The 16,243-nt window shown below is 48.9% G+C and overlaps 1 protein-coding gene across 3 annotated transcripts; it reads left to right on the top strand.

The window, feature by feature from the left end:
* The first annotated feature begins 10,720 nt into the window (after positions 1 to 10,720).
* Positions 10,721 to 14,665, top strand: LOC138931146 (small integral membrane protein 10-like protein 2A). Of its 3 annotated transcripts, XM_070292000.1 has the most exons (3): positions 10,721 to 11,510; positions 11,932 to 12,019; positions 13,079 to 14,660. In XM_070292000.1, exon 1 carries the CDS (start codon positions 10,943 to 10,945, stop codon positions 11,177 to 11,179), a length of 237 nt encoding a protein of 78 aa, XP_070148101.1. In that variant the 5' UTR covers positions 10,721 to 10,942; the 3' UTR covers positions 11,180 to 11,510; positions 11,932 to 12,019; positions 13,079 to 14,660. The 3 variants fall into 3 exon arrangements, with proteins under 3 accessions (XP_070148101.1, XP_070148099.1, XP_070148100.1); XM_070291998.1 differs by lacking the exon at positions 11,932 to 12,019 and having other exon boundaries at positions 13,079 to 14,665; XM_070291999.1 differs by having other exon boundaries at positions 10,738 to 11,510; positions 11,932 to 14,654.
* The last annotated feature ends 1,578 nt before the right edge of the window (positions 14,666 to 16,243 follow it).

Here is a 16,243-nt window from a genome sequence, read left to right as displayed (position 1 = left end):
TCCTGGGAGGAGGGTCCTGAGATGTAGCGAGCTGGTGGGCGGGACTTCGTGGCTCCTCCCATCACAGATGAAGGTGGAAACCTGGAGCCCATGCCGGAAGTCGCTTCCAGTCTAATCCTTTTTTGCATCTGTTAGGGTAGACGAATTCGCCCATTGGGCAGGGAGAGCCTGGTGCCTGTTTTGGAAGATGGCACCACAACTTGCCCTGAGGATGGAGGCGCGCTTCCAGGTGTAGAAGCCTCCTTTGCCTCTAGAACTCCTACACCCACCCACACCCCAACAGCACCACCTCCTCACCCCTACACACGCTCCACAGAGGGTTCCGTGATCCGCTCTAAGCAGTTTTCTGTTCAACGTTAAACCAATACCGTCGATATTGTGGAAAAGTCAAACTTTTGCATCAGCTTGGGGCTCAAAACACAGAGGAGGGCATGGCAACCCACTCCACTGTTCTTTGCCTGGGAAATCCCATGGACAGAGGAGCCTGGCGGGCTACAGTTGATAGAGTCTCAAAGAGTCGGACACGACTGAGCAAAGCTACAAAGCTGCTTGGAAACTGGAGCCAACTGCTGCTTTATAGCGAAGCACTCATGGTCCTGAGAGACAATTTTAAAGTGTGAGCTGGGTGGCTAAGTGAGGAGGATCAAATGATGTAGCACCATGCAGGGAGTTTGGATTGCATCCCGACTAGTATTTGGCTGAGCATGGGTGGGGGTGAGGGGGAAAGGACCATGCAGACATGGTCACATTAAGAATATTAAATGAGGATTTGGGTTGTCTTCAGTAAACCACCGGAGAAGGCAATGGCATCCCACTCCAGTACTCTTGCCTGGAAAATCCCATGGACGGAGGAGCCTGGTAGGCTGCAGTCCATGGGGTGGCAAAGAGTCGGACACGACTGAGCGACTTCACTCTCACTTTTCACTTTCATGCACTGCAGAAGGAAATGGCAACCCACTGCAGTGTTCTTGCCTGGAGAATCCCAGGGACGGGGAGCCTGGTGGGCTGCCGTCTATGGGGTCGCACAGACGGACACGACTGAAGCGACTTAGCAGCAGCAGCAGTTAAGGCAAATTCTGAACAGAAGATACAAAGAAACCAAAAAAAAAAAAAAAAAACCTAAACGCAACTGCCACTTTTGAAGAGCCGTGAGCAAAAGCAGGGTACTTACCGAGCATGCTCCCTGCGCACAACAACATCAAGGAGAGGGCAAAACTAAGGCATCCCTCCAGCCAGACTCCTGGACACACCTCTACCCTCACCCTATATAAGGAACAAGCTTGCCCCACGTCGAGGAGTGAGCAAGCAAGTGAAGTTGTTTGTTCTTGCTCCCTGCTACTGCAGCAGGGGGCACCAGTAAAGTCTTGCCTAAATTTCTTGTCTGGCCTCTAGTTAGTTTCTATTGATTTGGGAAGACCAAGAACCTGTAAAATCTGTTACTTTTCTCAAAATCTTTAAAACTCTTACAGGCTGCACCTGACAAGCCTCAGAAATAGCCCCAGACTCTGGAGTCTGGAACAGTGCACACTATCTCCATGTGCAACCTTCCCTGGACAGTGGGCAGCTTAATATCCATAGCATCTAGTGGTTGTCCAGCCTTTCCCTTCCCATTTATCAAGTTGAGTATTTCCACTCTATTCTCAGTTTTTGGAGTGACTTTATCATGAAAGGTTGTGGCATTATGTCAAATGTTTTTTTTAATTGAGATGATCATGTGATTTTGGCCTTTCCTATTAACATGGTGTACAACATTGATTTTCAAGTTTGACCAACCTTGTGTTCCTGGGATAAATCCCACTTGGTCATTGCTATGGACTGAATTCTGTCCCCTAAAATATATATGCTAAAGTCCTCAGACCTCAGAATGTGACTGAATTTGGAGATAGGGTTTGTAAAGGTGTAATTGGTTAAAAGGAGGTCATTAGGATGACACTGATTCAATATCAGTTCAATATCAAATTCCATTTATCAACCCTTGTAAGAGGAAAATTTGACACAGATTCAGATAGAGGGAAGGCAAAGAAATAAAATAACCATCTATAAGCCAAGGAAAGAGGCCTTAGGAAAAAATCAACCTTGTTGACATCTTGTTCTTGGACTTCTCAGCCTCTAAAATTGTGAGAAAATGAATTTCTTTTGTTTAAGCCACCCAGTCTGTGATACTTTGTTATGGCAGTCCTAGAAAACCTACAGTCATTGCAGACAGTTCTTTTATATGTTACTGGATTGATTTGAGGATTTTTGCCTTTGAATTCATAAAGGACATTGGTCTTTAGTTATTTATTTTTTCTTGTGTTGTTTCCATCTAGTTTTTGTATCAGTTAGAATGAGTTTGGAAGTATTCTCTCCTATTCTGTTTTTTTTGGAAGAGTTTGGGAAGGATTGCTATTCATTCTTTGTAAATGATTGGTAGACTTCAACAGTGAATCAATCTAGACCTGGATGTGTGTGTGTTTGTGAAGTGCTTTACTTACTAATTCAATCTCTTTACTTGCTATAGATTTATTCAGATTTTCTGTTTCTTTCTTATAAGGGTTTTTGGGATTATGCTTAATTTTTATAACAGCATTATTGAGATATATTGTTACTGTTAGTAACTCAGTTGTGTCTGACTCTTTGTGACCCCATGGCCCATAGCCTGCCAGGCTCTTTGTCTATGGGATTTCCCAGGCACGAATACTGGAATGGGTTGCCATTCCCTTCTCCACGGGATCTTCCCCACCCAGGGATTGAACCCGGGTCTTCTGCACAGCAGGCAGATTCTTTATTGTCTGAGCCACTGGGGAAGCCCCTTATTGAGATATGATTCACATACTATTGAAAATTGCTCAGTTGTGTGCAACTCTTTGCAACCCCATGGACTATATAGTCCATGGAATTCTCCAGCCTAGAGTACTGGAGTGGGTAGCCTTTCCCTTCTCCAGGGGATCTTTCCAATCCAGGGAGTGAACCCAGGTCTCTTGCATTGTGGGCAGATTCTTTACCAGCTGAGCAAAGGGAAGCCCTCATATACTATAGTACTGACCTATTTATACAATTAAATGTCTATTTCTTCTTTGGTTAGTTTTGATCATTTTTGTCTTTCTAGGTCATCTAATTTTTTAGCATACAGTTGTTCATATCATTGTCTTATAGTCCTTTTTGTATATAGGGATGTCCTCTCTTTCCTGATTTTAGCAATTTGAGTCTCTTTCTTTGGTGGGTCTAACTAAAGGTATATTGATTTCCTGATCATTTCAAAGAACAAACTTTTGATTTCATTTATATTCTCCCTTTCTTCTCTATTGTCAACTTCATTTATTTCTGCTCTTTGATCTTTCTTCTGATCTTTGATTTCTTTCCTTCTGCTTGCTTTGGGTTTAGATCACTCTTCTTTTTCTAGTGTCTTATGGTAGAAGGTTAGATTATTGATATGATATCTTTGTCCTTACTCTGCAATTTCTAAATTGATTCTCACTAATACTCTTCAGTTGCTCTCACAATAAGGCCCAACACCCCAGTGGGCCCTTGGCTTGGCAACTTCATCTTGGATCCCTTACACTGGGTCAGCTGTCAAGGTGCCCAGACATACCACAGGTGCTCAGAGACACCAGCATTCTGAAAAACCTCCTGTGAACATACACTGCCTTGCTGTCTCCCTTTCCTCCAGACACTGAGTCTCATTTCTCTATTTTTCTTAGCATACTGCTTGGCTCTGGCGTAAGCCCTCATCAATTTTTACAGACTGACTGATAAACTGACCAGTGGACCTATCATGCTATGCGGTAACTGTCTATTCCCTTGGCCATATCCCTCTTATTAGAAGTTCAGGTTCAATGCATGATACTGGATGCTTGGGGCTGGTGCACTGGGACGACCCAGAGGGATGGCACAGGGAGGGAGGAGGGAGGGGGGTTCAGGATGGGGAACACGTGTATACATGGTGATGTATGGGAAAACCAATACAATATTGTAAAGTAATTAACCTCCAATTAAAATAAATAAATTTATTAAAAAAAAAGAAGTTCAATGAAGGCAGGACCTTGTCTGCCTTGCTCCCTGAATCAGTTGAGACCAGTCAGTTTAAAAGAAAACATTACAGGCATTTCAAGAAGGAAAAAAACCTAATGCTGGAATTAGATGTTGACTAATCTGTTTAAGGTCTGGAGGAGCAAAGGTCAAGGACTATGGATACCACAAAGAAATTAGCACAGTGCCGAAATTAGTATGTGCCGAACCCATAGAGCTTTCCTGATACCCCAGTGCTGGAGACTGACAGGTAAGGGTGCTATTCAGGAAAGCTGCAGGAACCTCCACCCCTTAAGCCTGCCACCACCAATATTAGAGAAAGAATGTATTCCTTCTGGCCTCCACATCTTGCAGCAATGTCTCTCAGAGAGACTGTGATTAGAACCTTGCCTGCAAGTGGTTATGGGCATGAGAATGGGTCCAAATGCAAACAAAACCCAGCAGTAATGACTTGCTTGAGTAAACTGTGTGTGGTCCTATGAGCATGCAACATTTGGCTGATACCTGCCTTTTATATTCTGACTCCCTTTATGGATCCCAATAGTAATTTATCATGGACTTATTTCTTAATCACAACTACTATTTATTAAGTGCTTACATCACTATGCCATCCAATCGCTCTGCCAAATACTTTCCATTTATATAGTCATTTAATTAATATTTGTTGAATTCTATGAGCCAGACAACTCTTCTGAGCACTTAGAATAAATCAGTGAACAAAGAGACATAAACCTTGGTCCTTAGAACTAACCTTCTCGTGGCGGGAGAAGGGTAGATGATAAAAGCAAAAAAAAAAAAAAGCAAAACATGTGGTATGTTGGAAAGTAACAAGTGCCATGGGAAAAAAAAATATCAAGACAACGAAGTTCTAGAGTGCTGGGGAGGATTGGTGAGTCGTATTTTAGAATAGGGTAGTCAGGGTAAGCTTCATTAGGAAATAATTAAGCAAGGGCTTGAAGGAAGTTAGGGAGTTAGGGAGGTAGATATTTGGAGTAAGAACTATCCAGGGTAAAACTTTAAAAGCATAATCTTTAAGATCAAGATAAAGACAAAGGAAACTCCTGAGACTGAAGGTTTTAACAAGGTTTATAATGCAACAAAAATCAGTTTTAGGGTTGGAAAGGAAGATACAAAACAATCATTCTTTTTTTTTTAATATACTTTACAGATGATAGCATTTTCTACTTAGAAACACAAAGAACCAGATATTAATTTCTGGAATTAATAGGAAAATTTAGAAAGGGTGCTAGATGTAAAGTTAATATAAAAATCAATTTTATTTCTACCAAACAATCCAATAGAAAACTGGATAGAACATATGAAAGAAACAGTTGTTAAAGGAGGAAACCAAATTGCCAACAGACGTTGACAACACACTCAGCTTCATCAGTAACTGGAGAAATGTAGATTAAATAGACAATGACAAGCCAATTCACATGTCTCAGATTGGCACAGATTTTAATTTGGTTATATCAAGAACTGGAAAGAATGTGGTGGTACAACTTAGACACTTTGGAAAACAAATTGGAATTAGCTGTTAAGTGTTGAGATGCACATACATTTTGACTCTGGATATCACTCCTCAGTGTGTACCATAGAGAAACTCATATATGCATGAGCAGACAAGTAGAAGCATGTTCATATCAGTACCGTTTGTACTAGCAAACACTAGAAATAACCCGTATGTCCATCAATAAGCCCCTAAAACAGTGCCTGGCACATAGCAGCATCCATTAACTCTAGGGAGAGGAGCTGCATAGATACATAAACTATGAACGATTCATAAAATGGCATGTTACTTAGCCTTCTACTCAAAGTGTGGTCCAGGACCTCAGGGTTTATTCTTGCCTTCCTTCTTGCTGACTTGCAACTTCTTTTTCCGACAGTGAAGAACCTGACTTTCAATGTCCCATGTAGGTATTTTTATTTTTACCAGAATGGTGCTTTATTATAGGTCTCATCCTGTTTCTTACATTTTTTCATTTGCACTGGTCAAGATCTTCCTATGTTGCTGTGTGTACATCTAGTCTCTTACTTCCAACTGCTGCTGCTGCTTCTAAATCGCTTCAGTCGTGTCCGACTCTGTGCGACCCCATAGATGGCAGCCCACCAGGCTCCCCTGTCCCTGGGATTCTCCAGGCAAGAACACTGGAGTGGGTTGCCATTTCCTTCTCCAATGCATGAAAGTGAAAAGTGAAAGAGAAGTCGCTCAGTCGTGTCCAACTCTTAGCGACCCCATGGACTGCAGCCCACCAGGCTCCTCTGTCCATGGGATTTTCCAGGCAAGAGTACTGGAGTGGGGTGCCATACTTTCAACTACAGCATACTATTTCATCATATGTATCCCCCTGTCTTACTGACTTGCATCATTCTTTGCAGAAAAATATGTTACCACCAAAAAGATCTTAAGCAAAGACCTCATCAACAGTCCCTAGGGAGAATCAACCTCAATGCCTTTGCAATCGCTGTTTCCTCAGCCTGGAATGCTCTTCCTCTAGCTTTTTCATGGCTATTTCTTTCCCACAATCCCTTGGATTTCAGCTCAAATGTAATCTTAGAGTTCTTTTCCGTACAGGATTCTATAAAAGTGTTCTCTCCTCCTTCTACCATGAAACATCTTATCACATATTCAAATACTGCTCTATTCTCTTTATGTCCCTGGTCACTAGCTTCAAAATCTTATTTACTGATTTATTTACAAATGTACTGCCAGTCTCCCTCAACTCAAATATTGACTTCTTTTTAAATTTCATTCTTACACTTTTTAATGTTCAGGATTCCATAAAATGCTGAGTTTCCAGAAAATAGGGTTAGTCTCAGGGCTGTCACGTGAAGCTCCTTGGGTTGTGCACTGCATATTTACATCGTATTCTGTTGTGATTGCATAGGCTTCCAGGGAAAATTGCTAGGAGGCCGGGAGATGTGAATCTTGACTGGTCCTTCAGGAGCAACTCTCAGAGGCACATCTCCAAACCTGCCCATCTTGGAAGCTGCTTGCTCTGCCAGTCAGGAAGGTGGGGAGGGGAATTTGCTGGATTTATTCATTGGAACTTTCATCTCAGGATCTGGAAGCTGTCGCTTGCCACCACCGTACCTGCCTCTCAGCTCCCAGGAAGCTATTGATTGGTCACTGAGAAACTGCTACAGAAAAATCAACATCTCCATGACTACACTTGCCAGCATAAAAAAGAATTTCAGTTTCTTGAGGGCAGGGATTCCGTTGGCATTTTTCTCTGCTATGTTTCTAGCACCTAGAACAATTCCTGGCATTAAAGAATAATTGAATGAAAGAAAGGTAATGTTCTGGGCAATTCCAGATGACCTATAGGGAGGATACATTTCATAACCAAGATGAGTCAGACCAAATCAGAATATTTTACTTTCCCACTTACTTACTCAACAGACTTCATCCCTACTCCAGATAGTGTTAATGTTATACAGCTGGCTGTAAGCAGAGGGGCGTTTCTCAGAAGTTAACGTGGTTCAGTCCTTAACCCTTCCTCATCCTGATTTTGTGACCTGCCCTTAGGGCTCAGGCTATGGCAATAACTTGCAAGTAAAATCACCCGATAACATGGAGTTTCTGTGATATTGGTGACATTAACTCCTCAGTGTAAGTGAAGTGCAGTCTGTAGTAAAATGATGTTTTAAAGCTACAAAGGGTCTTTTGCCAATAAATATTTTACTAATGTTTACAGAAACAACTCTCTAAACTTACAGTAGCATTGCTTTTAACTTTATTTAATTATTTATTTGGCTGTGTTGGGTCTTAGTTGCAGCACATAGGATCTTTATTGCATCATGTGGGATATTTTGCAGGACACAGTCTCTCTAGTTATGGCACATGGGCTCATCATTCTAAGGCATGTGGGGTCTTAGTTCCCTGACCAAGGATCGAACCTACGTTCCCTGCATTTAAAAGCAGATTCTTAACCACTGAACCGCCAGGGAAGTCTCTCTCCTTCACTTCTGAAGGATGTATTCACAAATATAGAATTTGGGTATACGTTTATGGGTGGTAAACTGAACCACAGATTAATCCTGGTCCGTACCACTTCTTTCAGTGTCGATGCTTCAAGTTTGCCTTTTTTCCCTTGACCATGTAGGTAGGACAATTGTCTAATCAGTGTATATAAATCTGTTGGGTTTCTTAAGAAGTCACATGGATGCCATAGAGATGTTCAAGTGTGCCGAACAGGCATTTTGAGAAAGCGTTAATACTCAGATCAGCCCTTCTTGTGAAACTGGGATGGAGTCATGGTGACTCTACCTCTTGCAGACAGGTTTCAAAAAGTTATGACTAAAAGGAGATATGAGGATTTTTCCACTTCCTTAAATAGTCTTGAAAACATGGTCAAGTTTGGGTTGGACTTGGTTTAAAATAAAGATGAAATGGGCTTTTGAACACACCAGTAAGAAATGCCATGTATGAGGGCAAGGCAAATGAAAACCTGAGTGATTTCTGTGCAGGGTCCAGGGCAAACAAAGGATTAAGACAAGTGTTTAGAAATCACTATGAGGTATGAAGAAGTTTAGTACGTGCCAACTCAAAATATGCCGTTTCAGTTATACTGATTATTTTTATCTGACGTCATTTGAAAAAGGAGAAGGCAATGGCCCACTCCAGTACCCCACTCCAGTACTCTTGCCTGGAAAATCCCATGGATGGAGGAGCCTGGTGGGCTGCAGTCCATGGGGTCGCTAAGAGTTGGACACGACTGAGTGACTTCACTTTCACTTTTCACTTTCACTCATTGGAGAAGGAAATGGCAACCCACTCCAGTGTTCTTGCCTGGAGAATCCCAGGGACGGGGGAGCCTGGTGGGCTGCCGTCTATGGAGGTCGCACAGAGTCGGACACAACTGAAGCAACGCAGCAGCAGACTGCCCATATCCTCCCTCCCCTACCCCTGGCAAAGTGGCATTCAGTTCAGTTCAGTTCAGTTCAGTCGCTCAGTTGTGTCCGACTCTTTGCAACCCCATGAATCACAGCACGCCAGGCCTCCCTGTCCATCACCAACTCCCGCAGTTCACTCAGACTCACGTCCATTGAGTCAGTGATGCCACCCAGTCATCTCATCCTCTGTCGTCCCCTTCTCCTCCTGCCCCCAATCCCTCCAGGCTATGGTTTTTCCAGTGGTCATGTATGGATGTGAGAGTTTGACTGTGAAGAAGGCTGAGCACCGAAGAATTGATGTGTTTGAACTGTGGTGTTGGAGAAGACTCTTGAGAGTCCCTTGGACTGCAAGGAGATCCAACCAGTGCATTCTGAAGGAGATCAGCCCTGGGATTTCTTTGGAAGGAATGATGCTAAAGCTGAAACTCCAGTACTTTGGCCACCTCATGTGAAGAGTTGACTCATTGGAAAAGTGGCATTATAAGATCTCAAATCTCACTGTCTTTCTGGGTATTTTTTTTCTTATGATGCCCATGCTGAAATAATATTAAAAATTAAGAAGTATATATACATTTTCTGTTAATCTGCATGTTGTCAGTTTTTTTTAATTGACCTATGAAGTGTATATAGCTAAGAGAGTAGAGGGAAAATCTGCTCCCAAGCAGGTAAAATGTAAGGACAATGGGGCAATTCAAGAATAGAGAAATACACAGCATCAAGCGAATATACCAGAAAGGGAAAAAATGTGCGTGTGGATTTGGTGAAACTCTATAGTGCAGAGTTACCAGGGGGAAAAATTATGAATTAAAGAAAAGTTGGGACTTCCCTGGTAGCTCAGAATGTAAAGAGTCCACCTGCAAAGCAGGAGACCTGGGTTCCATCCCAGGGTCGGGAAGATACCCTGGAGAAGGAAATGGTTACCCACTCCAGTATTCTTGCCTGGAGAATTCCTTGGACAGAGGACCCTGGTGGGCTATATACTCCATGGGGTCACAAAGAGTCGGGCACCAATGAGCGACCAACACACACATACACACAAACACACAGTGGGTTGACTGCCCTGGTTTTCTGCGGAGTCAGGGAGGGGATGGTGTAAAGGGGCAGTGCCGCGGCCAGCACAAACAAGAGTCGCACCTGCACAGGGAGAGAACGGAGAGTCCCCGCTAAGAAAATAAGAGAGAGACAAAAGATGGGGTTGAGAGGATCAGACCAAAATGGCTGATACCTTGCTTTATTGTGCTGCGGTATATATAGGGTAAAGTACGTGACTTAAGGCACTCACAAGGTTGTTTTTTAATCTCAGGATACAATCACCAGACCCTTACCATTGTATATAGAACACAATCAGAATATCTATCTTCTATGAAGTATACACAATAAGATAATCTATCTTCTATGAAATGTTGCCGAAACCAAACATCTTGGAGCCTTAAGGGTTACAAAAATTCTTGAGGGTGGCGGGACAGGGAGCTTAGGCACATGTCCTAGGGCCCGGCATACCTGCCAGGGAGCTCCCAAGACTTAACCCTTCACGGGTCGTCCCCCGCAGGGCAGAGCGCTCCGGGCGGGCTTTCCTTGCAGAATAACGCATTCTGCAAAAGGATCCCTGGAGGGCAGCGCCTTCCAAACCATTCAGGCCCTCCGGCTCTCTTTTTGGGAGTCCAGGAGGGGGCGGGGCTTGTCGGAGGGGCGGATCCCGGGGGTGGGGCGGATCCCGGGGGTGGGGCAGAGTCGCTGGCAGCAGCTCTGTGGTACCCGGCAAGGGGCGGGGCCACGTTAGGGGTGGAACTGTGCTGGCTGTCGCCAATGTGCGTGCAGGCAGGGGGCGGAGCTGTCCCTGGACAGCTCAGGCCTGGCCTTGGATGTGGCAGAGGAGGCAGTGGGAGACCACCCCGCGAGGGGAGACTGAAGGCGGGGCGCGGCGGGGAGGGGCGAGGTGGGATGTGACTGCTGTCTGCCAGGAGCTCCAGGCATCGAGTCCACTTGCCCGCCAGCTCGTGCTGCGGTCGGTCCGCGGGTCCCGCGCCGGCCCGGGCCCATGGCGGCGTCGGGGGCTCTGTCTGCGGCGGCGGCAGCAGCGGCCCTGTCGGGCGTGGCAGTGCGGCTAGCGCGCTCAGCCGCGATCCGCGGCTCGTACGGCGCCTTCTGCAAGGGGCTCACGCGCACGTTGATCACCTTCTTCGACCTGGCCTGGCGTCTGCGCATGAACTTCCCCTATTTCTACATCGTGGCCTCGGTGATGCTCAACGTGCGCCTGCAGGTGAGGATCGAGTGAACGCCCGCTACCACCTCCGCCCGGCCGCGATGGCCGCATCGGCTTGAAGGATTACGGGGCCGGGGGCCTCCAGGACGTGCCGGGGAAGGGGCGGCCCAGGCCTCTAAGCCCTAGACCACAGCGGAGGACGAAGCCACCGAGACCCGGCTCCAGCCAGCCACGTCGCGGCTGGTGACGAACTGCACAGAAAGCTAGCGAAAAGGGCCCTTTCCGTCGAACTCAAGAAAATTATCTGAATGCAGCCGACCTGTTGCCTCACTTTGGCCGAAGGGGGGAGCAGAAGGAAGAAATTCTTCAATAGGAACATGAATGATTGACCCTGACCGAAAAGGTAGGAGGCCAGAGGTTGGACTTGCGGGCTGGAGGGAGGCGGTTGCCATGGCATCTAGATATCCAGCCCCTGGGCGGCTTGGGGGAGGAAGGGACCCGTGGAAGCCAGCCTGGAAAGCTGCCGAGCTGAGAGCAGGCAAGGCAGGGTGCACGCAGGCCCTCTGGACTCCCTTGTCATATTTCCAACTTGGGGATGAGAGGCGGCTTCCTGGGCATCTCCGAGGGTCAGCCCATCACCTCGGCCCACAGCCCCGGTAGTGTCACCTGAACACGGGGGGGAATGGAGGGAAATGGCCCTGGAGAGGCCCAGAGAAAGCCCTAGAAGAGAGCGGATGCTGGCCCCCTTGTCCTCCACCCCTCGAGAGACAGCCTGGATGGATGGTTGTGTTCTTGGCCCAAGCTCAGGTCTGTCTCTTTCTCAGCCCTTCACAAGACTTCCTCCTGGCGGGTCTCTAGGACTGCTCTCTGCCTGCTCCTGCTGTCTCTGTTGCTCCTCTCCACCCTCCAAAGGTTTGCATCAGGGGACAGGGAAGAGTGGGAAAGACGTGTTCCTCCCAGCCCTGCCCCGTCTCAGCCACGCTCCCTCCACCTCCTACCAGTACCCTCCCGGTGCCACTGAATGTGCTGCTCCAGTCCTGGACAGCCTCCAGCAGCCCCTGTGTCCCACAGGATTTGGGAAAGTGAGGGTCTCATTGAGTGGAGGGCAGCTGTCAGGCTGGGATGGGAGAGCAGATGGAGAAGAGGCTTGTAGGGTAGGTGACAGTTGGGGAGACGAGGATGTCTCTGGGTGAGGAGGCAACTCTCAAGTCCCCATGTTTTTCTTGCAGGAACTGGTGTTATAGAAGGTGAACCGCCCCTTCTGTGGTCTTGAGAGAGTCAAATCCCTGCCTGGGGCACCCCTGACCCTAGAGTTGCCTGGAGAGCAGCCAAGAGAAGGGCCTGACCCCCCCACCCCCCGAGGAGAGGAAGGGCCTTCCAGGCAGAGAGCCCGAGGGGTGGAGTGACCTAGTGGTCCGGTTCTGGCATGGGGAAGGAAGTACAGAGCTAGAGACACTCTGGCGGATCTCTGTTCTCCCCGCCTGCTGGGCTCTGGGAAGGGAGACATTTGCCCTTGTCACATAGATCACAAGTGGGGGAGCTGAACCTGCCTCTGGGCCTGCATTCCCCACCTGCCCCCAGTCTCTGGGAGACCTGGCACAGTGGGATGGGGGAAGGGAGCACAAGCTCCCAAGAGGTCTAGAGAGAGAAAGGCCCATGGCAGGGAAGGTGGGGTGTATGGCAAGTCACAGGGAAGAACCAGGGGACAGTCTAAGCTGAAATGGTCACAGGAGAGATGAGTCCCAGACCCCCCTGGGGAGCAAGGTCCTCACACACAGTCAGGCCTCCCCATCCCAACCCAAGCCCCACCCAAGGCTTAACCAAGGGTTCCTTGGTGTTGAGTGGCACAGGCCTCTCAGTTTGGGTGGGGGTGTTGGCTGGCTCCTGGGCCCAAGTGTAATAGGAGGGAAGGGATACATGTGGGTGGGGTGGAGCTGAGACCCACGCATGACCCCATGTCTCTGTCTCCAGGCTGCCCCTCCTGCTAGGATCACACAGGAGCGTCTGCTCTGGAGGGGCCTGCAGCGGCCCTGGCTGTGCTGCTGATTGGTGCACCAGGAGCGGCACTGAGGGGAGCCGGGAGAGGCCCTGGCCCTCACCCCCCATCCCAGATCCACATCTGCCCCCTCACTGATTGCTCGCGGTCCTGGTCCTCAGTTCCTGGGACTAAGAGCCACAGCAGCCTGGTTTCCCCTGGGACAGAGGGGCTGAGCCTCACACCATGTGCCCTTCTCAGCCACCCAGGTCCCGGCTGAAGATCTCTGCCTGCCTCACCCTGAGGCCTGAGGCTGCACCTGGGCTACCACATGCCCCCCACAGATTCCCACAGACGGAAGGGCGCTGATGGCTTCCTCCCTTGTGCCAAGTTGCCTGGAAACCCCTGGTCCTGGTGGCCCCTCCTCCACCCCAACTGTGTTCCTCCAGGACCATTTCCGGGAGACTGCCAGCCTTTGGAGTGCATCCCTGGAGTTCTGAGAGACTGTGACATGGGGCTGCAGGGGTGGAGAGGAGCGGAGGACCAGGGGCCTCCTTGGGGCTAATGCACAAATGTGTGCACTTTTCAAGTTCATGTCTCACCCTCTGGGTGACTGGATCCCCAGCCGCAGCCTCTTCCTGGGCCAGCCTGAGAGGACCTGGGGAGGGCACTAGGGAGGGTCTTTACTTAATATGTGCGTGCCTGTGTGTGAATGTGTGTGCGAGTGCACATGTTGAGTGCATGTGTGAGTGTGGGATGTGTGTGGGGATGTATGTGCGAGTATGTATGCACATGCATGAGGGCTTGAGTGTGTGTGTGGGGGTGTGTGTGGATGAGGGTGTGGGTATGAGTGCAGATGCATGAATGCACAGATGTTTGTGTGTGAATGTGTGGATGTGAGTGTGTGTGTGTGAATACACATGTGTCAGTGTGCATTTGTGAATGGGTGTATGTCTGTGCACAAGTGTGTGATTACTTGTGCACACACGAGTGACTACGCGCTGCAGAGGGTGCAGAGCTGTTTAGCGGGTGTGCAGTGCAGGAAGGGCTCCCTGTCCTTCCCGGGCTTGTGGCTCTGTTGGAGCTGCCTGGGCCCTGGGAGGCCGCTTCCCAAAGTGGAGAAAGTATGTTGGAGATTCAGGGGCCTCGAGCAGAGACCCTTCGCCACCTGCAGAGAATCCCCCCTCCTTGTGGGGCTCTGGCTGGGGGCTGTCCGCCCCCAAAGATATTGGCCGTGGGAGGGGCGGGGACACGTCCTCAGCACGTGCTCCTGCCACTGCTTTTCTTACTGTTTTGATCTTGAGTACTTTGCTGCTTCTGCTCTCCCACCACTTCCTCATCTCCCGACTGGGCCCCTGCTGCTCTCTATGCACTTTGTTTGCAGTCTGTTTTTCAGGCAGTGGAGCTTATATACACAATCACTGACTTGAATAAGACAACTTTTCCTTTTCTGTGTGTGATGAACTCGGCACCAGTCAGCGCAATCTGGTCAGAGAAATGTTCTTGTTTCCAGTGTTGTCAAATCTTGTGTCTATCTAAGTTAATAAAAAATATTCTTTGAATTGAATAAAATACAAACTGGAGGCCTCTTGTTTCTGGTGTGGTGCCCCCTTGGAGGAGAGGGGCTGGTGGTGAGCTCACCCCACTCTGGTGGCCAGAAGCTGGGGGAGGGGAGCATCCTGAGGGCTGTAAGTGGGTGGGGTCATGGCAGGGATGGTGGCCTGTTCAGAAGTTGCTCTGAGACAGGACTTGACTTGGAGCACTGTTCCCAGGATGAGAACTCAGCAGCATAGGCCTGGCCTAAGATGTGGCAATTGTCCCAGTTTGTCCCATTCACAAACTATTTGAAAAACCAGACAGCTAAGCGTTTTCTTTATTTTAAAGCCTGGTGTTAGAAAGCACTTAATTCAGTTGAACCCAAGGATGGGCTGGGGTAGGTGAGGTGAAATGGACCATCTGCAGATCATTTTGTGTCACCTGGAGGCCCCTCTGCAGCAGCAGGTGGCAGGGACCCATCGCTTCCCTGGCAGCCAGGTTGGTGCCCAATTTTGGAGAAGATCAACGTTGGGGACCAGAGACCAGCTTCCCTTCCCTCCACCTTAGACGCAAGCTGTCCCATCACAGGGCCCGGAGTGGGGACTCTGAGACTGCCGTAGAGGGAGAGGGGGTGGTGGTCAGAGGCTGGGGGAGGGAGGCCTGCAGAGAAGCACAGCACCCACCTCAGAGGAAGGAAGGTAGGGCCCTCTTCTGCTCACAGAAACAGAAACGTCAGGTCATGGGGTGGCTGAGACCTGTGCTTAAGCAGAGTCCCACGACAGGACCAAGGCTCTGAGCTACTGGCAGATCTTAAGGCCCGGCCCTGGCATCCCCTGAGGGTCCTGTCACCCCACTGGAGGGACTCATTCTCTGCTCTCCATCCTCCCTGTCTGTCTCCTGACTCTGCCCACCCTTAGACCAGGATCCAGCTCAGACCCCACCTCCACACCTGCACTCACCTACCCAGGCAGGGAGGAAGAGCACACAGCTCCCCCAGCCCTTATCTGGGCACCCTCGGCCCCCCAAGAGATGATTCTATCTGCTCTCCCTCCTTAGCCTCAGCCTCTGGTCTCAGCCAGACCTCTCCTGCTGTGTCTTTCCTGCTGCCTCCTCCTCTGCTCCTTCACTTCCACCACCCTGAGCTAAGGGCTCACTCAGCATCTGGGCCCAGGCACAGCCCGTGACTTTCGGTCCAGTGTTCTCGCTGCCTCTGGGTCTCCTTCTTGGCACCCATGATTGTCCTGGAGCTGAGGCTGCTTCTGAGCCTGCACCCTGCACCCCGTCCAGCTCTCAGCTCCCTGCACCCACTTGCCCAGCCCCTTCAGGGAGGCCTGTTCCAGCCCTTCTGCTGCCCTCCCCCCACACCCAACCAGGCAGGAGGAAGACAGACAGTGCCTACCCATGAAAGCCAGCATGGTGGGGCTTCCCCTCTGGCCAGAGCACCTCCTGGGGCCTATAACTGACTTTCCCAACCTCCACAAACAGCAGGCCTCCATGGGCCACAGCTCCCCACCAAGGCACTGGGTATCCCCCCCAATCCTGTGCACTCAGAGACTATCTCACTCCCCACTGCCGTGCTGACAGTGGCAGAAGCTCCTGATTATCTTGAGGCTGTGTTCCACCTC

The sequence above is a fragment of the Ovis canadensis genome, chromosome X, assembly GCF_042477335.2.
Source record: "Ovis canadensis isolate MfBH-ARS-UI-01 breed Bighorn chromosome X, ARS-UI_OviCan_v2, whole genome shotgun sequence".
NCBI lineage: Eukaryota > Metazoa > Chordata > Mammalia > Artiodactyla > Bovidae > Ovis > Ovis canadensis.
Note: the sequence above shows the minus strand (reverse complement) of the source record. Positions and strands in the feature narration are given on the sequence as shown.

What these genes read in the sequence shown, in the direction of transcription:
- LOC138931146 (XM_070291998.1), top strand. Translation starts at nt 10,943, where the DNA reads ATGGCGGCGTCGGGGGCTCTGTCTGCGGCGGCGGCAGCAGCGGCCCTG.